A 22032-nucleotide genomic window follows, 5' to 3' on the forward strand; every position below is an offset into this window, starting at 1 on the left:
CCCCTGCCAACAGCACATTCCTTTCTCTATTACAAGCACAACACATTTCCAAGGGACGGGGGGGGGAACCCTGCTCTCTCTACCTGTTTTTTTCAAGAATTGATAGACCCTCCTTCCCCCATCGTTTTGGAGAGAAATGAGAAACACTCCATAAAATAAACTTTCCTCCCAAGCAGCTTTTGAAGAGTGAGCTTTTTGTTTTTAAAAAAGTGCATTGCAACAGAACACACAAACATAAGAGGTCAGAAGGCACCAGCAGGATTGTCCAGTCTGATGTCCTGGATAGTGCAGGGAATAGGCTGTCCCCCGGAAGGGTGCAGGGAACTCTGCTTCCCTGATAGAGCTCAGTAACTTGGGGGTATACACCTTGTCAAAGGTCATATTTCATTCACGGGAAAAGCCTTAGCTTGCATGCTTTCTTTAAACAAAAAAATTTTCCAAGGATTGGGGGGGGGGAACCCTGCTCTCTCTACCTGTTTTTTTCAAGAGAATTGATACCCTCCTTCCCCCATCGTTTTGGAGAGAAATGAGAAACACTCCATAAAATAAACTTTCCTCCCAAGCAGCTTTTGAAGAGTGAGCTTTTTGTTTTTAAAAAAGTGCATTGCAACAGAACACACAAACATAAGAGGTCAGAAGGCACCAGCAGGATTGTCCAGTCTGATGTCCTGGATAGTGCAGGGAATAGGCTGTCCCCCGGAAGGGTGCAGGGAACTCTGCTTCCCTGATAGAGCTCAGTAACTTGGGGGTATACACCTTGTCAAAGGTCATATTTCATTCACGGGAAAAGCCTTAGCTTGCATGCTTTCTTTAAACAAAAAAACCCAACAACAAAGCAAACCAAACAACTATATAAAAGAATTAAAAGGGGGGGGGAGTTTACACTGGCAAAAGAATAAAGCAAACTCATGTGAAATGTCTTATTCCTATGGAGTAACCCCTTCCTTCTTGCTTTCAGTTCTCTATTTTTTGTGATTTAATAGAAGGGCCAGGAGATCTATTCTACCAACATGGAAAGCATTATTATTACCTGTTAGAGTAATAAAGCCACATTGGCTCTCCTTCTTCTTTCTCAGCACGCAGGGATAATAAAGACATAGCTGTTTAACACAAAGACACAAGACCTTCCCTGGCCGGCTCCCTAACAGAGATCCTCTGCTATATTTAGGAGCACAAACAGCTCAACATACTACCAGAGTTTTAGGCTTGTATCAGCCACCTTTACTGACAGAAGCACAATCTGTATTTTGAACTTAAATAATATCAAGTGTTCACGTAGAGTACTTTGGCTAATAATGTTCTGAAGAAGCTAATCTTTCTTGTACAATAGCAGGCTAACGTCACTCAGAGTCAAGGGTCAGGAAAATATTAAAAATTCACTGTGCCTCTCCTTGAAAAGCAATAGAAAAGAAAGTAAAATGTCTTGCTTTAGTTAGAAGAAAATTACATTTGATTCTACATGTCGCAATTGCAATTATTCTTGAATTCAGCACTGGGAACATTCCTGAAGTTATTTCACAAAAATACTTATACCAGGTCTTTTGGTATTCAGAACGAGTAGAAATATCAATGTTGTTATAAGGTCTCAATGCCTTTAAATTCAAGGAAACATAACAGGGCTTTCATTGATCCTTCCTTGCTTTTTGGAACCATGAATACAATAAATTGTCTATATACCTATGCACACACACACACTTACTTTGTGGCAAAGAAAGAATAAGACTCACCTGGAACCACAGCAAGCCCTGAGGAACGGCGCACTTACACCTGCTGCCCCATCAATTAGCCTAATGTAAGCGTGTTCTTGTACAGTGCAGAGAGAGGTTAATGGGAGTTTAAGATGCAGAAAGTGTTTAGCACTACCCAGAATGAGATCCTTATTCAGCTTTATCTGCTATTCTGAAGAAAACTCAGTGGGCCAAGTTAACCAGACAATGAAGGCAATTGCTAACATCAGAGCTGAATGTGGCCCAATTTTCATCCTTTCTGAGCCCACCTATACTGCATGGAGTATTTACTCTCAGCTGCATAATGTGTGGTATACTCAACAGTGTCATTTCAACTGTTTTATTAAGTTTCTTTAAAAGCTAATGACAAATCTTTTCAAATGTCATGCTCATCTGAACACAGAATATAGCCGTATCTCAGGCCTACTTCCAAATATTTTGCCATTAATGTGATGAAAAATACTGTCCGGTTTGGCCAAACACAAGTAATGAGGAAAGTGCATGAAATGAAGAGATTAAGCTGGGCTTTACTGGCTTCCTTGGGAATTCCTATGCTGGAGAGATGAAGTAATCATTGTGATCATCTATGCACCATGTGCAGAATAGTTTTAAAACTGAATACTGAAAGAAGAGAAAAAAGAAAGGTGGTAGGGAATGCAAAGAGAATTAATTAAATATTCTAAGAAAAGCCTGAGCCCTTCCAGGCAGAGATACACCAGCCTACCAGCTGAGACTAGCCAGAACACAAGCAGGTTGATTTCCAGGAGCTGCTCATGAAAGGTGCCATCAGGGGCCCTCAGTCCTCAGCACTCCCTTGGCTTTGCCTTGTTTCAACCCACACCGTTCTGCCGAACCGGCTGCAGTCATGCGCTAACCTGGAGTCACCTCGGATGCAGGGATAACAAGAAGCCATGTCTCCAGCCCGAGGACCGGTTCGCCCTCCTGGGTCATCCTAGCATGAAGGAGCGGCGAGGACAGAATGAGAGCCGTCTGGAGCTGCGGGAGGGCAGCGGGAGGCGGTGGAGAAGGGGAGCATCTTCCTCTGCATTCCCTCTGCAGGGCTCTGGCTGCAGACTCAGAGGCCAGTTTCTTCCTCAACATCCACATGAATCGTCCAAGAGGTACAGCCACTGTCAGCGCAATCTCAATCCTCTGAAATTTCCCCAGGCAACAGCGCTCACATATTTCAGCAATAACTGCTACCTTGTAAACACATTCCACATTCCTGTTGCGTTAAACCCCACAGGCCAAATGCAAAGCTGAACGGACTCTTGTCTAACTGTTGTACGAGGCTCGCTCTGAAGCGGTACATGTGGCAGGCTTTTAATTGGGAAGGACCTTATTTAGCCTCTTTTGACCCTTCCTAATTTAGTCCCTCTCGGCTTTCAATTGATAATCATTTTCTTGAACCCAGATGGGAGAGAGATGAGCCATGGGCTCCTTTCTCTTTCCTCCATCTGAGTAACACTCAGATCACTTCCAGAAAAAAGAGCACGAGATTTTTAATGCAAGGTCACAGCAACACATGACTACCGCAGGGGTTTCAGGTAGGAGCCCAGTTAAGTTGGACAGTCTTCCTAACCCAAATAATTTCTTACGTGAACAGGCTGACCACGCCACAATAAACGACATTGCTGAGTCCTTTCATCTTTGCTCGGAACCTTCCTCCACAATCTATAAGAAAAACACAATCAGCATTTCACAAATGTAAGAGCCCTCATTTTTTGTCATTTACTCCCTCATGACAGAGAATTAATTAAATATTCTAAGAAAAGCCTGAGCCCTTCCAGGCAGAGATACACCAGCCTACCAGCTGAGACTAGCCAGAACATAAGCAGGTTGATTTCCAGGAGCTGCTCATGAAAGGTGTCATCAGGGGCACCTATATTTTAGCCATCGTCCTCCATACCAAAGAGGCTTTAACCGCTTGGCTTGCTTGATAGCAGCGCATGTTTCACATTCATGGATAACCTGCGCAAAGTTTTCATTCTTAATATCCATTCAGGACATATTTGTTATTTTGCGTTTGAAAGAGAGGAGATATTTTCCTGTAGCTCTTCTCTCCCTGTATACTTGCAGGTCTGTGCTCCAAACCACACTCTGTGCTCCAAAAGAAGGATATGAGCAAATGAAAATAACTGCCACTTGCTCAGATTCTTGGTTTTCCCCTTTGCTCCTTCCCTGCAGCAATAACCTCAGTGAAAATAACTTCTGGCAAGTCACTTTGCACGTTTCACCTCCCGTTGCCACTTCAGACTTGCAGACTTTTGGAAGTCGATACCCTGAATGCAGCTTAATAGTTTTTACTGCTGCCTTGTCAGAAGTCCAGAGCCAAGTCTCTAGCACGCCCTACACCTCCTGCACAGGCCCACTCATTCCCTTGGACTGGGAAGTAGAAAGCATTTGCATGTGCCAATTTGTCCAGGAGAAGTAACAGTGAGCATGTGTGCTCATATATTCAGAAGATTATATGCAAAAATGTTACGTTCAGAACAAAATGAGGAGGGGGACCAGAGAAAGTACAAGAAAGGACAGCACTGAAGAGTTTAAACCTTCCCTGACAGCGTTTATAACAACAGTAAGGGACATATAGTCACTGGGAGGGCTCCTGCTCCTTATCTATCCAGAGCAGCAGAAGAATATGCTACCAGTCACAGGGTCATACCGATCGTGCATCCTCTCTCATCTGCAAAACAGATGGATCCAGCCCTGACAGTGCTTTCATCTTAAACCGGTGCGGGAGGCCAGGTGATAAACATCACTATACGATGCTACTCCTCCTTAAAGTTTAATTTCCTAAGGAAACACCACTTACGTGACTGCACTGTCTATCCTGCTCCATTTTCCCGTTTCCCCACCGCTTTTGAAGCCATTGGTCCTTTTCAGCTGAGTTCAATGGAGAGACGCATCTCAAAGCTATGAAGCTCCTACCAGTTTTATGAAAACTGGTGATTGTGCAGAGTCCCCACTGCAGGAAAGCCGACAGCAGGAAGAAAGCAGTTGCTTGTTCCTCTTGCTAGCCAGCTGAGCAGCCAGTACACCTGTAGCCCGGGCACAGCCCTGATGAGCCTCTAGGCTGGCTGTTAGAGGATACGGACAGTTCAGGGTACGACGGAGTCAGGAGGAGAAGGGAGGGACTGAGAAGCAAAGTCCTGCAGAGAGCACATGGGGGGGATGCATACTGCAGCAGGGGAGCATTACTGGCCTGGTGGAAGCCAGCCACTGTTTAGAGAACGACGCTGACGTTACCATGATGCTGCCGCTTTACTTGGAGATGGAGAGAAGAAAAGAGAGTGGAAGAGGCAGCTGCCAGCTCTTGCGGCTCTCTGAAAGACCTGAGATTCACACCTGTCCCTGACCTCAAGTCACATGGGACTTTCTGGAGAACATCATAGTGTTTCAAGAAACTGTACTACAAAAAGGTACAGTTGTTTCTACTCATACCACTACAAAGCCTACCATGATAAATTTATGCTGAACCAGTCCATACATATACAATGTTGGGATGATAACCAGCCTACAACTTGAAAAGGCTCTCCATCCTTCTCCAAAGAGGGAAAAGAATTGTTGGCACCAGCATTTTACAGATGAGTACGAAAGTATGGAGGAATTAAATGCTTTTCCCGATGTCCTCCAAGAGGCATCTCTCAGAGTAGGGACCAGAGTGAGTCTGTCATACAGAAGCGGTGCTCAGCTCCAGGCCTGTCCCTTGGTCCAGCTCTGCTGGAGCCAATGGCACAGACTGAAGTGCCCTCTCTGGTCCAGGGCCCAGCTCCCCATGGCACCCCGTGGCGTAGTGGAAAGCAGGAGGCAAAGGGAACTGGATCCCGCTCCCTGGATCTCCCTTGGAAGGGGTCCCATGGACCACTGGTGGAGAATACACTGGGAGAAATGTTCCCCTTTCCCTCATCACCACTTGCCCTCAGTCTCTTCTCACTTCCACCACTGGGGCAGAAATTCTCCCTGTCCTCCTCTGACCTGAGGAGCACATTCCTTGTGAAACCTCTCGCTGTTTTAAGATCCCTTTGGCAGAAAGCTCTCACGTGCACATTTGTTCCCGGCTGTATCTCCCTCTAGGCAATGAAGAAAAAAAGACACTTCAAATATTAATAGGTCTAAATCACCCTACTCCAAGGAGACGCCTCTCTGTGGAGGACAGAGGGAAGCCAGGCTTACCTAGCTGTTCGTGGTTAGGTGCTCTGCATTCCCATCCCCTGGGACCCCCTGGGTCCTACCCCCTGTGCCAAGTAAGCCCCAAAGGCTACACGGGAACCTGAAAATGATGTTTAAAAGGGGCAGAAAGGACCCATTTGGGGACTTATCCCATTTGTCCCCAGGCTCACTTCTTTGAATACACCACGAATGTTTTACTTCAATACTCAAAGCCCGATGAGATGCAGGTTATTAATTTATGACTATGACAAGATTATTACGGTTAATTTAACATGTGCAGGCACTTAACTAACTACTGTTGGGAAATATTTGTCATTAATTCAAAAATTTCCTGCCTGCAATTTGGCAGATATAGTGTAAGTGAGCTGCAGAAATCCAGCATGACATAAAGAGCTCTCATCTGCCATCACCTTTACACGTGACTGTACAATACTTGAACTCTGCCTGATCTAAATAAGCACAACAAAATCTACTGCGGCATTCATAAATTAAATGGCAGTGGCATTCAGATGCTAGAAAAATCTAACTTAAGAGTATGCTCTTCCAGACGTAGGAAGAGGAGCAGAGAGGCACACAACCTCCCCATGGGGAGCAAAAGGGACACCATTGGGAGAGAGGGTGGCAGAGCAGCATTCCTAATCAAAGCTCAGAAAGCAAAGCTGTGCAAGAAAAAGCTGCTTGTGGTGGGCTTCCCTCCCGCCTCCTGTGGGTCTGCCATGATCCCGACCAAGTCAGGCGGTGCGGAATAAAACCACTGAAGTGGTTTCATTCCAGGGCAACCTGTCTCTCAGGCATGGCACAGCCCTCCAGGGCCATCCCACCACTCCTGGGGAGGGAACTCCCCACCTCAAACTGCTGTGTTTCACTTGCTTTTCCAGGGAGGCAAGCGAAAAATCTGTGTGTACAGAAACAGTTACAGCAACAAATCAAAACTCATGTCCAAAAATGACCAGTGTCATGGCACCTTTGAAGGGTCCTAGCACTTCTTGGCTTTTTCTGATCCCTTAGGCAGGTCCAAAGTAACAGAAGAGATGCTCAGCACCCATCCAGCGTCTTACATAGCTTAGTGATGAATCATTTTGCCCACAAAGGCTCTTCAGCTCTGTGTTTTTGCAAGTCCTGTCACTATCAGATGCATCCTACCTATCAGCCCCCTCCCAGTGCAGGGGCTCCATGCATTGCTGGGCCTTTTTCAGTTTTCTCATACAGTACAGTCTCCTGAGGAACAGCATATTTTGGTACACCTAAATCTTTGAGCTTCACATAGGTGTGTCAGGATAAAACTTGGGAACATACTACCAGAGGGGACTTCCTGAGCATTCAGTCCCCTGTTGTTGTTGGCAAACAACACTCCATATAATCCTTTCACGGGCTGATTAAAGTATTATTTTGAAAACTATTCAATTTTCCCCATCCCTTTGACTGAAATGCTATTCCAGAACTTTGTAACTCTGATGGTTAGAAATTCCCAGACTAAATGGCCAGTCTATACCCGTTTATTTTTGTGCCAATGTGATCCTTTCCTTGAGGCAGCTTTTCTCTCCTGCCAGGGGTATTTAGAGAAGACGGCCATCTCCCCTTTCATCCTTCATCTGCAAAGTCAAACAAACCATGGCACCTTAATTTCCTCCCAGGGAAAAGCTCTCCATTCTCCTGGCCATCTTACTAACCCTTCTCTGCGCCCATCCCACTGCGAGCTCACCTCTTCTGGCAGCTAGATGCCCAGAATTGGACACTGGATCCTAGGTGGCCTCTATAGCTAGATGACACAAAGGTCACTCTTGGATTTAAGCTTCCCAGCTCCCAGCTAGACTTGCACGGGTTGGCAGACAGGCAGAGAGGACAGCATTCACCTTCCAGCTCTAGCCCGCTCTCTACTGTAGAGTCCAAGGGCATGTCTGAGCCATTTGCTAGCAAGAAATGCCATTCTGTGCAAGCCCTATGTTCCAATAACCTCCACAGATTTGGCTCTTTCCTACATCCAGCCATCCAGATCGCTGATGCTGGCTGCCAATACCAGACTACAGGACCCATTCCAGCTTCTTTTCAAACCCTGAAGCACCGTCGTACGCTTCCTTGGCTGGACTCGCAAGGGCCCAGCCATCTGCGTATCTGCAGAGTGTCTCTGGTGTAGGTGTAAAGGGAAAATATTTAGCCTTTTACATGTAGTTGGCAAATGTACTGGCTCAAGCTTGAGGAAAATCTGACCCTCTTTGCTTAGGGACCTCCTTTTCCTTTTAACTTTTTTTTCAGACATTTGAAAAATATTTGTGAGTCATGGCAATGGGCAGGGAATGAGATGTCTAGCAGAGCTGCCAGCTCTGGCAAAAGAGCATTACTAAGAGGATGCTATAAGACTTTGTGAACGGAAGAAAGATCAGGGAGTGCTGGACGACTTAATCTCTCGGGTCCCACGCTACCCTCTGAGGATGCTGCTTTACTAAATCAGCTAGATCAAAGTGACTAAAGAGGTTTCTGCTCTTAACTGTCTCCTAAAAGTTGTTGACCTCGAGACCAGAACAATTAAATGAAATGTGAAGCACCTCCTCAAACAGATATTTCTCTCTCTGTCCTACATCCCTAAACACACAGTAGTGTGAAGTTACACACTTGGGAGAGGCTTTTGTAATAAGTAACACCCTGAACTGCACAAAGATCCTGCCCCAGTATAGATTCTTTCTCTCTTCTTAAGTGGACATATACACTGTGGGTCCTAGGAATGGATGTATGAGCTCTCCCATATGTATGATAGAGATAAAAAGCTTGGGATAGCAAATTAGACATGCATACTTTGAAAAGCGGCCGCTGTATCAGGTATGCAATGTGAGACTCTGGGAATAGTTTTTCTGAATACTAAGTGTGGAAAATATCAATTGAAACTGCACTTACCCAGTCTCTCTAAAGAAATCAGCTCCTGAATGCCTTAGAGTCAGCACTCAAATTAAACAGCTTCATATTAGAGAAAATTAAAATATATGGCTTAAAAAGAATCCGGTCTTTTATGTCCCTATTCAGAATCCACCACTACAGCCTCCTGTGCAAAAAACCTATGAACATGCTTGCAGTGTACCTGTCCTAGAGATGTGCAGCCAGATCTTTGGCTGATGTCACTTGGCGGGCCTCTGCTGAAGTTTATTGGAGCTGTGCCAAATCCTATCGCTGAAGAGCTGGAACGTACTGTTTATAGACTTCTGAAAAAGGCAAGTTAAATAGCTTGTATGCACCTGGAGACATTCATTTCCACATTTTTCGATATATGAAAACTGTATTTTCTGTGAGGAGTGGTCCTTCAGAAAACTATCACGCCAGCCCTGTACCGGCACTAGATATGAATATACTCTGGTTTAAATCCTACCATCTCTGCTATCTGTGAGTAGAGAAGAGAGGCTACAGCACAAGGAAGACAATTATTTTTTTTCCTAAATTTTTTTTTTAGAACAGCACATCGCTTTAACTTTTACATTTGTCAGAGGGTTTCTACTTGTAATCTATCAAAGGAAAACAAAAAGCAGTAACAAATCCCATTGTGTTACCAACCAGAGGCAATGATTGCTGGCCTCTGCAAACAATACATAGTTAGAGGAACTTGCTGCTTTCCATTTTGTAAATGTGCTACAAAGAGCCAGTTGCAGCGAGAGTGTGGCAACCGATAACTCTTGATCACTTAAGGATTTTTCATTAGCCAATTCTACAATAAATGAACTAGAGAAGTTTAAAGGTTGTTTTCAGCATTTTATAAAGAGACACCACAAGGAACTAGGGAAGACAGTTCATCTTTCCACTTAACTTTTTTACTTACCATCCGATGAAACTTTAATAAGTACAAAGGCAGGTCAATACTCCCACAACTGAATGTTGTGCATCTGTGTAACCAAGAAACCTGTAGGAAAACAACCTTTAAAGCACCTCAGACGTAAACTTTCTTCAGCTGCTTACCTGCGTACGTTCCTGTTTGCCAGATTCAACGTAACACAAAAGGCTACTGGTGTTTCAAAAGGGATCTGTCACCTCGCCAGACATTTAAGTGGTAGCAAAACCAGCAGGGGCACTTTCAAGTTTGCACGGAGGATTCTGTAAAGTCTCGATTCGGTTCGACTTGGACAGCGCACCCTACGCCTCATCAGTTACCCAGCACCGGGCTATGCTCTGCCTTCCCGAAGCATGAGTTATTAGCACTGCCTGGATCCCTTCACCAAGTGATCCCTGTATCTAACGCCGAAAGAGTCGGTCAGAGGAGAAAGCACCAGTATGCCCAAGTTGCTAGGAAACAAGCAGGGAGATCCTGACCTGAATTCTTAGCGGAGGCTGATGTTGCTCAGGAAGCTTAGCTGGGTCCTTCCTGGAAAGGCAGAGACATGCCGAAAAGTTACTCCTGGCTTTGCAAAGGCCACCACGTAGCACCACCCAGGACAAAGGGACAGCAGCTGAGCTATTTTTACACCAAAAAGGCACCTGTTGTGAAAACGGGAAGGACACGTACAAAAATAGAGGGTGAATTTTCTGTTCTTTATGCCAATGAAACTAGAAAGTTTCATTATGCATTTTCTAAAAGATGAAAAATAAGAGCTGAATTAGACCTGAAGAGCTGAAGTGCCTCTGGGTCCCTTGCATGGGGTATAAGTGACCCTAGTTATCCTGTATTGTGAAAGGAAATGACTCCTCGGATGCAGCATAATATAAATGTCTCACACAGACCAGATTATCTGAAAAAATGCCTGTTTGCTTTCTACTGGCTCCGAGGAACGTCCGTCCTCTTGGCGACAATGTCAAGAAGCGATGCTGCGCACACAGCGCACACAGCGCGCAGCACGGCCCCCGCAGGCCGGAGGGGCCGGTGAGGCTGGGAGGGACGAGGGGTGTCAGTGCAGAAACAAGTCCTTTCATTCCAGCCTGACGTTCCCCCATGGCATCTGGGCACATTCTCACACGTGAGCAGCTCCCTCCTTGCTCGGGCTGTCGCTGCCAGTCCCAGACAGGCATATCTGCGAGGACCCGTGGCCCAGCCAGAACAGTAGCTCCAGTATCATCTTTGTAGGGCACACTCTCTGCACGAGAGGTTTGCAGCGGGTATACCTACCACCCAGCCACCGCATGGGCAGAGGCTCTTTCAAGGAGGGGTCTCGGGCACAGGAAGGCTGGCCTGTCACATCTGGAGAAGTCCAGCTATGACTTTAAAAGGGAATCACTCCACAACTTACGATAGTTTTTTATCTGTTAAAAGCAAAGCAGTGTTTTAATGGGAGGGGAATGCACACAAGCGTCTTTGCAGAAACTCCAGACCATCTCAGCTGTGCAATGGCACACCTAACGTTTACTGCTGATGTGTGTAGTGTATCCCCAAAAAGGCTCTCCTTCCGTTATTACATACAGCCAGGTTCAGTGGCCCAATTAAGCTGTGTTCAACACAGGCTCAGGGTCAGGCAATGGTCTCTTAGTTATGCTTGAAATCTCTCCCTCCCCCATAAATGTCTGTATTTACCCAGGGAATCAGTCTATCCCTGCAGCAATTATAACTACCGAAAAGCAGATGAGTATTACGGTGCTTCAAGTACCTGTCTGAACAACAGCCAAAGCCCATCACGTTGATAGGAGAATTATAGTTCTTTTGTTCATTTCCCTTCTCTCATCTTTTTGCAGAAATAGGAACAGCTCAGTGTTAAGTCCTATCCCAAAAGCACTCAAATTTCCAAACAAAATAGTTACGGATGTCATGACCCGGGGAGCAGCAAAGCTGAATTAATCCAGGTTTTAAAGAGAGTCACAATAAAAAAATCTTTATAGGTAACCAAGTGACATTCGGAGGAAACAAACTGAAAATTTAAGATGTTAAATATATACTCACCTGCTGCTAAAGAAAAGCTGATCATGTAACAGAATACTGAGTGCAAGTCAGAAATCATAGCTCTGTGCAGTGCAACTGTATTTTAAGTAGTGCAGGTATTCTGAAACAATTTTCTTTACGAAAAGCTATCCTAAAGATACCATCACCAGAAGGCAGAATGATGCAGAGAACCTACTCATAGAAATATTTGTATTTTAGACAGCGCTAGATTCATTTTTTACTATAGATTCTTCTTTTGTAAACCAAATGGAGCGGATGTCACTTCAGTGCATTTTTTTCCTGCAAATTCTTCCAAATGGCCTTAATGTTCAGTAGCACAGCAAGCTGACACTAAATAGCAGGAAACAGAGGAAACAGAGGAAGCTTGGCAAAAAGAAAGGTATGGCGAACACAAGCTTTCAATAATGAGGCAAAGAGAAATTTAAAGACACGAGTATGGAAGATTTGAGAAGAAATGGAGTTGGCAAAAGGAAAGGTATGGCAAATACAAGCTTTCAATAATGAGGCCCTTAATAGAGGCAAAGAGAAATTTAAAGACACGAGTATGGAAGATTTGAGAAGAAATGGAGAATTGCTGAGCCTGAAAGAGAGAGGGAAAGGGAAAGCCTTTCAGGGACAAGAATTTCAGATGTGACAGAGAGGAGGAAGATGAGAAAAATACTTCTGGATTTTTCTGTAGACAGACTGAAGGACATTTACCAGGACTGTCATGTGGGTAGAGAGCCACAGGAGATACGTGGTGATGAAGACAGTGCTTCCGGTAGGTGCCAGAATCCAGTGGTCTCCTGGCCACAGATGAGCAAATAGCTCAGTCAGTGATTTGTCATTGACACTCTTGGCAACGTTGCCAATTATTGTACAGCCACTGGTTTTTTTTAGGTGTTTTCAAGCATAACCGAAATGCTGTGAAGACTCACGGGAAGTTTTAAACTTCTACTTGGCAGAAGAGGGGGGGGTGAGTGGTACATGGAGCAGAGCGATAACAGGCAATAAAACAGTGAGAACCACAAAACAATAAAGCAGTTTTATATAAGAGTGAGGAAAAGGATGTAGATGGGAACAATGCTGCTGGAAATGCTGATTCAAGGGAGAGCCCAAACTGGGCACCCTTCCTCCCTCTTAACATTTCCTCTGGTCACGTCTTGAACAGCAAGAATGGGCGAGTAGTAAAATGGATCTGGGTGGGGTACAGAAAAGCCATTCCATAGTGTTAAACATAACCTGTCACATCTTCCTATTGTCTAAACTGGCATAACTCCACCAGCTTCATTTTATGCCAGCTTAAGATCTGGCCAAATGCACTGAGTATGAGGAAGGTGGCAGTTCCTCTTACATGCTTCAGTTTGCCTGTGGGCAGGTTTCAGCAAGGCATGTGTCTATTCCAGGGGAAGATACTTAATGAAGGATTTAATCTTCCTGATGAAGACAGAAGGATGCTAAAGTACCAAACTCGTCAAACACACCTTGCAACAAAATACATTGTTAAAAATTTGCTTTACTCAGCTATGTATTTGTAAAGCCATGTAAAACAGACTGTTTGAAATTGCCTGACTTCAACCACTGAAAGTCAAACGCTGCTGTCCAAATCTCTCTGCAAAGGTATAGTTGTACAGTAATTGAGATAGTACGTAATCCGGTCACATCCCCGCATACATCAGTAATACAGTACCGAGAAGTCTCCCGGTTGTTCAGACGCAGAAGGAGCTGCGTGAAGCATTGATTCACGCTGATGAATTGTAACCAAGCAACGCTGCCAGCATCCCTCCAGCCCATTGTTCGTCTGAGCTGGGGAGAATAGCAGCAGAACAGCACTGAAAACCTGCCAAACTCCGACTTCCCCAATTAAAGGATACCATCCTTCTAACGCTAGATATAGCAAATCCTTTAACCAAAATTTAACAGAAATAAACTGTTACTGCCCTCTCAGTAAAAAGATGATGACATGCCTGGAGGCAGCAAATGAATTTCTGCATGTCCACGACTCTCTTGTAAATAATCTTTACAAAAGAAACAGTTCAAATTTACTTTACACAAGAAGTGCAGGGCAATGAATTATTCATCTGAGCAGAGGGACAGAAATACTGCCTTTTTGTTAGTCTGGCTATTAGATGCTGAGGGAAACTAAAGACAACTTTCTCAGATACAATAACTAATCAGTAACAACACAGATGAGATGGAAAGGAAGTAGATACTCGAAAAATTTGTTCAGTGAGAGTAGGCAACCATTTTCCACATAAGTGTCTGAAACTGACAGTTAATGCACAAAATATAGCTACTACAACGTGAACCTTACTATGAACAGAGGCATTAAAAAATGACGTTACAATACTGAATTTTTTCCTTTTATTGCAGTTAAGTCTGAGTGGTGGGATTATTTGTCTGTTTAATGCCACAGGCCTGGACATCAAGACCAAAATTCATTGTAAAATGATCCACCGTTGCTCTTTATGGGAATAAGAAGATGACACACTCTGCCAACAAAACCATCGGTTACTAGAGAACCTGAATTTTCAAGATGTGCCACAGTCCCCCCATTTTACCAGGAAAAAAAAAAGCACATGTATAAGTTAAGAATAAGATACAGAATCGACTTGTTCTTATAATGTAAAAGACAGGCTAGCAGCTGTGTGCATTTCTCAGAGTATAAAAAAACAAAGCACTGTCCTGTAAAACAGAAATAGTAATAACATCTGCTAGACTTCTGGGCTCTGAAATCACATTCCCTGAGAGCAAGTTTCCAAAAGAAAGGCTGGGCACTTACGTAAGATACCAGTTCCCTTTTCAATGAATTGCGCTTCTCTTTTGAAACTTTACTTAAAAGCCTGAGTGCAAAACCACATACATCTCTCTTTTCCAGGAATAAAAGTAGTAGGGCAAAGTAACAAACTGCCATGGCACTGGATAAAAACTGATTTACCAATGCCTTTCAGAATTTAGGATATATTAGATCACCCTCTTTGCTTACTCTCTCCTCTTCTTTTTAGTCCTTTTCTACAAACCAGGTTCCTAGATGTGGCCTTCTCAATCCTATCGTGGGGGATCAAGAAGTCCTGTATTCACTATTCTACGTGGAATATCATCGGGATCTCACACGGGCAGAAATGATGCTGCTGCTTAGACTCTCTCTGCTTGGCAGTTCAGGGTCTTTCTTGTAAGCCCTCAATGCTGCCAAAGGTTTTGACGTTCCACAGAACTTCTTACAGGGTCAAAGTCTGCTCTCCCATGGCATGAGTTCCCAGCAACTTCCTCTTGGTCGTGAGCAGATATTTAAAGCAGAACTTGGTCCCATCTTCTTTCCCCTCATACATTTGCCAGATGGCTTTATTTAATGTCTATTCCCTGGATTGGCTCTTAGATTGATTTTTTTCCTCTGAATTTGCCATCTGCTGGTCCAAACAGCTAAACGATACACTTGCTTTTCAATCTCATGGCATTGATTCATTCTTGCTGTCAACTTGGCATCCAAAATAGTATGGCAGGCAGACCGGCAGGTCTGGGTAAGGCCTCGCTCCACCAACAGGAATTTTCTCCTTCTTGTACCTTTGAGAGCCATTACCGGAGGAGCAAAGTTGTAAGAGGGAACAAAGCACAAAGCCAGAGTGAAAGACAAGTACCAAGAGGAACTGAACCATGTTGTCTCGATGATGGAAAGTGGTCTGTGTCATGGCTATCGCCTGGAAGCAGGATTTGCAGCCCCAGCAGCTGGCATTGTGTGGCCTCGTACAAAGAGGAGATATCATGTTGTGCAGCAGCTAATGGCAGAGAGTTGCATGAGCACTTCCAAAAGAAACAAATGCTGTGTGGAAAAAACTTGACTTAGATCCTCTGAATCGTTTTCCAGAGTCTTTGGCAACTGTCTTGCTCTTTTCAGTGACAATGTACAGGGACTCTTGTGAAATAACTGACGTGCATATGGCTACCATGCCCGTGCCCTGCAGGGTACCCAGCCTGGGCAGCACTCCAGGGGAGAGGGAAAGGCCAGGACAGGGGCCTGCAAAACTGCAACAGCAGCGGGCTGGGAAGGGTGTGAGGAAGAGGACAGAGGCAGCACAGAGGGAGGAGGAAGGGAAAGGTGTCAAAAAGTCTTGCTATGACCCCACCTAAATGCCTAACAGCAAGATATTACTGAGTTGCCTGAATGTGCATGTTTTACCCATCTTGTTACTTTAAACTCTGATTTTTTTAGAGACGATTCCGTCTCTTGAGTGTTTGCACAGTTCCAAGCACAATAGCTCCTTGTGCTGGCTGAGTCCTTTGAACGCTACAAGAATACAATTAAATAATACGAGCCGCAAAAAGCTTGGTGCTATTCATACTTGAGAAGATCTCGCACGGCTCTGGACAAATCATAGCCACAGCAACACTCTCAACAAACACATTTTCTAATCCTCTCATTATTACTGTTGCTCTCTCTTAAAGGTATTTTAAAGACAGAAAAAAACATTGTTTGTGAAAAAATATTCATTTTGTATCTGAATGCCACAAAAGACCAACAGTTTACCCAAATAGTCTAAGTGAACAAAAGCTTGAGAACTCCTAGTTCAATGCTTCTCCGTATGCTTAAATTTGCATATACACTTGCCTTTTTCTGTTTCTCGTGTGGTTTTGGTGGCTCAGCTGACATCCAAATAGCCTACCTGCTCTCAGGTTTGCATCACATGGTGAAGTAAGCGGGAGCAGTGCGAGGTCTGCAGCGTCTAGATCTCTTAACATTTAGATAAATGCTGACACTACAGAGCTGGTCCTAGTTTTCCAGAGCTTCCAACCTCGGTTATGAAACTAATAAACCTATCCCAGCTGTTCACTGTCCTTGGTCTCAGCAGCTCTGATCCAACGCCCATTGAGGCCAAAAGAAAGATTCCCTAACTACCCAGTGAGTGCCAAATCAAGAGCAATTAGACTCGAGTGCAACTGAAGAACAAGATGTGTAAATTCTTTTGCAATGCAAATTCCTTCGCTCCTGAACTCTATTGCACTGACCCGCCTGCTCCAGGTCTTCGAGTAATCTGATACTTCATACACCACCCAGCGTTCAAGGGAGTGGTGCTGAGAAACAGATTTCTTGAAATTCCCAAGCTGCTTTATGTACTTCATGTTAGCGGTTCATAAAGGAACGACAATCGGATTTCTGGTTGTCACCATCATGAATGGAAGGATAAAAATTCAGTGACAAGTTATGAAATGTTGCATCTGCTCAAGAAGGTAGAACAACCAGCCAAAAACAATATGTCACAGGAATGTGTAAAATGGCACCAGATCTAGCCAGATACAGCACAAGCCAGGTCTATACTTGAAAGCTGCACTGGTACAGATGTTAGTAGGTGTACCGACTAAAGGACAGAAGACTGTACCACCAGTCTGCATATCCATGGTAACCAAGAGAGGATCTCCTGGGGAAAGGAGTGGTAAGATGGGGAACAAAGGAGCTTTCTTCTTTTCCCCTTTGCAATAGCGCTAAACAGCTTTCACATGATATAGCAAGGCTATTTAGGTCGGGGCCGTGTTCACCCCCGGATAACAACAGCAATAAGGAAAAAGAACAATATGGGTTCATCAACATCTTCAGTCCTCAGAGGGCTTGTCTAGCTTGCACTGTGGTCCACATCTCTGCATGTTCACAGCTATTGTTCCACCTAGGCTGAAGCTGATGCAAACACACCCAGTCACATTACAGCCAACCCATTATAATATACACAATACAATATAGTACCCAGGACATACACTGGTCGGTTGGGGCATGCAAGCTAAAGAAAGAAACAATGGCCTGCGCAGCTATCAGTATACAGCACTTAGGTATGAAGTATCAGTATAGCCCATTTCTCTTTGTGTATGTGAGTATGTTCTGAATACTTTTATGATGATGCAATTGCATCCACTCTAGGCAAGGTTTGACAATCTTCAGTGTCTTACAACTAATCATAAAAGTTCTATTACTGTCAAAGGACAATGTCCAGTGAAAGAATGAGCTATTGCATACGCAATGAAATGACTGGGATCTCCACACAATGCACAGTGATACCAGTCTCCTCCCATGCATGCCTACTGCATCACTCTAATGATCCGAAGGGCAACCCCTTGAGCTCCCGCTCCTCTCTGTACCCCAAACGACCCTCACAGAACCACCATCGCTCTCCATTTCCTTCCAGTTGTCATCGGGGCAAGAGGGGGCACTGCGGCTGACACTGAGCTGAGCCCACACGGACTGGCTGCTGGGTACCTGCGTGCCGAGCTGCCAGGAAGGAAGCCAAGCAGAATAAAAGAAATAGGCACTGTCTGCCCTGTTGCTGTATGCAACCTCTGAAGTAGCAGGATGAAAAATTATTACAAATACAGCTACTTAGTTACTTTCAATAATCTCCTTTTCTTAATTCTTCTGCCCCTGCCACAAATCTCAGTTTATTCCATTTGTGTGTCTGACAGCCCTCTGCATGTGGTCAATTTCTCTGGCTCATTCCTGGTGCAGGTTCCCCCTGGGCTTCACTAGAGGCAAGAAACAGTGACATCAAAAAGAAAAGGGTAGAGAAAGAAAACAGGCAATAAAGCCGTAACATACTCAAAAAGCCATCTGAACATCAAAACAGGAGCAGAAAAGCTCCTTCTTTTTAAATGTATCTTTTGTTTCCATGCTATACTATCTACAGGGTATTTTTTTTATAGTCTGTTCTAAAATAAGTTGGGTCTTGTTACTAAATATTGTATGACTTGATAATCATACAGCAGAGCAAACTACTTTCTTACTCTGGAATAAATTCTTAAATTCTACAGTGCCTTTAAGAAAATGGGGCTTAAGTACCTTTTATTTCTCCAATAACACATAGCCCAGGAAAAAGTCATTTTCTCTCTCTTTTAGTTGGTTCTGAAAGTCTTGGAACTGACAGTTTTCTGTAAACAATTTACACCTTCACTTTTACAGCTACATGAAATCAGCATTGATTTATGCGGCACACAATGTCTTTATTTCTTGATTAACTTCCCTTCAGGCTTTCACTGTAAGCCAGTGATATTTTATTAGAGATGAGATAACAGCAATACTTGTATTAATTTCCTTCATTATATTCAGTTGCTTGTAACTTTGGCAGGTGGTATAACTTTTAGGCCCTTTGAGTGGGAGGGCAAAAGGATGAATAGCTTGTGACTGAAGTCCACCCCACATGCAAGAGGCAGGTTACGGCTGCACAATGAACCTTGGTTCTGACACACTCAAGTTTGTGCTTTGACTCAGCGAAGTAAATAACGCTCTTTTCAAACGGTCTGCACAAAAGTTGTCAGGGCGTTCTGGTTTAACACATAGCACGTTATCAGACATTACACATCCAACACGATTAATTAAAACATTTAAAAACTGAAGTGGTTTCCTCTGGTATTTGACAATCTGCTGTTCCTAAACAAAGTGGCTGAGAGTTTAATAAGAAACATCAGAAAGACTAGTTAAAATTTGAAGTTCATTTTTATTAAGAATCTTCTCATGTAAGTAGACCACTTGCATGTTCCTGTCACAGCAGCTCTCTCAGCTACACTAGCAAATGGCTTTTGATTCCTTACCTTAACCTATTAAAGCAGATATTGTCTCCAGATCACTACAGGCTGTACAGACCTGTTGTGGAATATAATACTGCAATGACACCACAGCAAACTCTCGGGCTGAGCTAATACGAGCTCTCAGCTTTAGTCCAAATTTGATAGCAAAGTAAACAGAGTTAGGATGTTGCTGAGTGCTATCGTAAATTCCAGCCCAAGTCCATCCTGAAGAGTGGATGGAGAAAATAAAATGGTGTAATCATTTATAAATATTACAACAAAAACTGTACGTTGGTGAGTTTTATTTCGCCTTATGCTTCAGAGAGAGAGGCTATTAAAATAACAACTAGTCAGATAAGAAAAGCTAATAGGAAATGAGGCTTTATATTGTGGAGATACCGCTGGCAAAATTTAGTGCTGTAGGAGCAGAGATGTGGTTGGAAACAGAATTTGCAAGTTCATTTTGTGGAGATGGAGGCAGGAAGCCCCTGCTGAAGGCTCCCACCACCACCATCCACAGATCCAGAGTCCCCATAAGTCCAACAGGAAGGTTCATACTGAGATGTACCTATTTGCACACATGGTCCTCTGTTATATCCCAAATTATCGTTGTGATTGAGCTAATCTTGTGGCTTTCATTCAGAATAAGACTGCAAAGCAGCTGAGCTGGTTAGTAAACCAGATAGTTGAAGCAACGTGAATAAAAATTACAGAATTAGACTTAAAGGTTACAGTCTAATTGCCAGTAAACCCATTTATTTATTTTGCTTTGACCAAGAAACTTGCTACATCAGGCTCATTGCAAGAGTTGCAGAGAAAATTTCTGCAAAGTTTCAAGAAAACTGACCAAAAATCTTTTGTGTACACATGACAAACAATTTACAGTGCTCTCTGCTCAGAGTCATTTGGCAACAGATTCACAGGACCAGCTTTTACTAAAAAATCCTCTCACCATGAGAAAGGTTATGGAAACAACCTCATTACTCTAGAGCAGATAGCATTTCCTTAAAGCACTCCACCAGAGTCCAAATATAAACCCTCATATGCTTGTGCTAACAGTGCTGAGTTACACAAGGCATGGTAACCAGCTGGAAGAGCATAATTTTGTCAAAACAGCAGGTCACCTAGCATTATCCTTCTATATACTGCAGACTCACTGCGAATGTCAGAGAGGAGCCAGGCCGTTTACTTGGTTCAGATATCTCTGAAATGGACCAACCTTCAGTCTCATAAAAACTTTGAACGTTGCCTGTTCAAGGGTTGAAGCCCACTTGGGGATCCTGGAATATCAGATATGCAGTATTAAATTATTACGCACCCATGATTTCAACTTGCTTCTAGGAAAAAAGGTCTCTCTTTTTCTCCTATCATCTTCCACTGTTAAATTTCAGGCTAAAAAACAACGGGAAAATTAGTAACCCAAGTTATTGTTGTGATTGAGTTAAGCATTACTGAAGCAATGGCTATAATTCAGAGCAAGTATAAAATGCAACAGAGCTTCTTTATCCAAGAAGATAGCAAGAGCAACAGAACCATCATCTATAGATGCACAGCAAGTCCAAAGAAGCAACTGATGTTGTGGGCCAAAGGAGACGTCCCTTAAGATTGCTATCACAGGTGCAGATATTTGTATGGCAGAGATGTTTCCGTGGGAAAGGAAGGAAGGGAGGGAGGAAGGGAGGAAGGGAGGAAGGGAAAAAAATACAGGAAAGGCAGCAGAAAGTCTGAAATATTTGTATTGTTTCCGTGGGAAAGGAAGGAAGGGAGGGAGGAAGGGAGGAAGGGAGGAAGGGAAAAAAATACAGGAAAGGCAGCAGAAAGTCTGAAAGAGTGCGAGAATAGTTGTTGAAAAACTTCCCTGAAAAGGCCTAATGACAGAGCACCACCTCACTGGTGGCGGAACAAAGTAAGGAGTGATGCTCAGAGAAGCCTCCCTCCTCTTAGTTGAATTCTACTTCATCCATGGAATCAAGGTTTGGGTTGGTTTTTTTAATTAAAAATACAGGAAAGGCAGCAGAAAGTCTGAAAGAGTGCGAGAATAGTTGTTGAAAAACTTCCCTGAAAAGGCCTAATGACAGAGCACCACCTCACTGGTGGCGGAACAAAGTAAGGAGTGATGCTCAGAGAAGCCTCCCTCCTCTTAGTTGAATTCTACTTCATCCATGGAATCAAGGTTTGGGTTGGTTTTTTTAATTATTTTTAATTATCAGGATTGGATCTGGCTTCATCATCAGATTAACATTAGCTAAAACTTACTAAAAATTGCCTGGTTTTGACCTAAGTTTTGACAGCCTGAACTCAAGTGAATCCAGGGTCACAACCCCAGTTCTGACCTTGCAGCAGTTCCTCGTTCTGTCTTGCCCAAGTATGGTTTTATTCGTACACGCTACTCTGTGTTCTCAAATGCCTGTGCAAAAGTGGAAGCAGCAGCAGCAGCTCCACATTTTGATTTCTTTCACAGCTGTGGCAAGAATTAATAACAGCAAACCTATCAAAAGAAGCTAGTGAGCCTGTTCTACAGCCATGAGGCCACAGACAGGAGGACAGCTATGCACCACTGTCCTGGTTTCAGCAGGCATAGAGTTAATTTCCTTCCTAGTAGCTGGTACAGTGCTGTGTTTTGGATTTAGGATGAGAACAATGTTGATAACACACCGATGTTTCAGTTGTTGCTAGGTAATGCTTACACTAGCCAAGGACTTTTCAGTTTCCCGTGCTCTACCGACTGAGAAGGCTGGAGGTGCACAAGAAGCTGGGAGGGGGCACAGCCAA

At 43.8% G+C, this 22032-nt stretch overlaps 1 protein-coding gene across 1 annotated transcript in view; it reads right to left on the bottom strand.

Annotated features, from left to right (window-relative positions):
- Nucleotides 1-2597: 2597 nt before the first annotated feature.
- Nucleotides 2598-22032, bottom strand: part of TSGA10 (testis specific 10) — a 65421-nt gene continuing 45986 nt past the window's right edge. The window contains 2 exon segments of the mRNA XM_019471477.1: nt 2598-2930; nt 3326-3401. Of these exon segments, the coding sequence (XP_019327022.1) occupies nt 2598-2930; nt 3326-3401 (409 nt within the window).

Source organism: Aptenodytes forsteri, unplaced genomic scaffold, assembly GCF_000699145.1.
Source record: "Aptenodytes forsteri isolate BGI_AS27 unplaced genomic scaffold, ASM69914v1 Scaffold539, whole genome shotgun sequence".
In the NCBI taxonomy this organism is placed as follows: Eukaryota; Metazoa; Chordata; class Aves; order Sphenisciformes; family Spheniscidae; genus Aptenodytes; species Aptenodytes forsteri.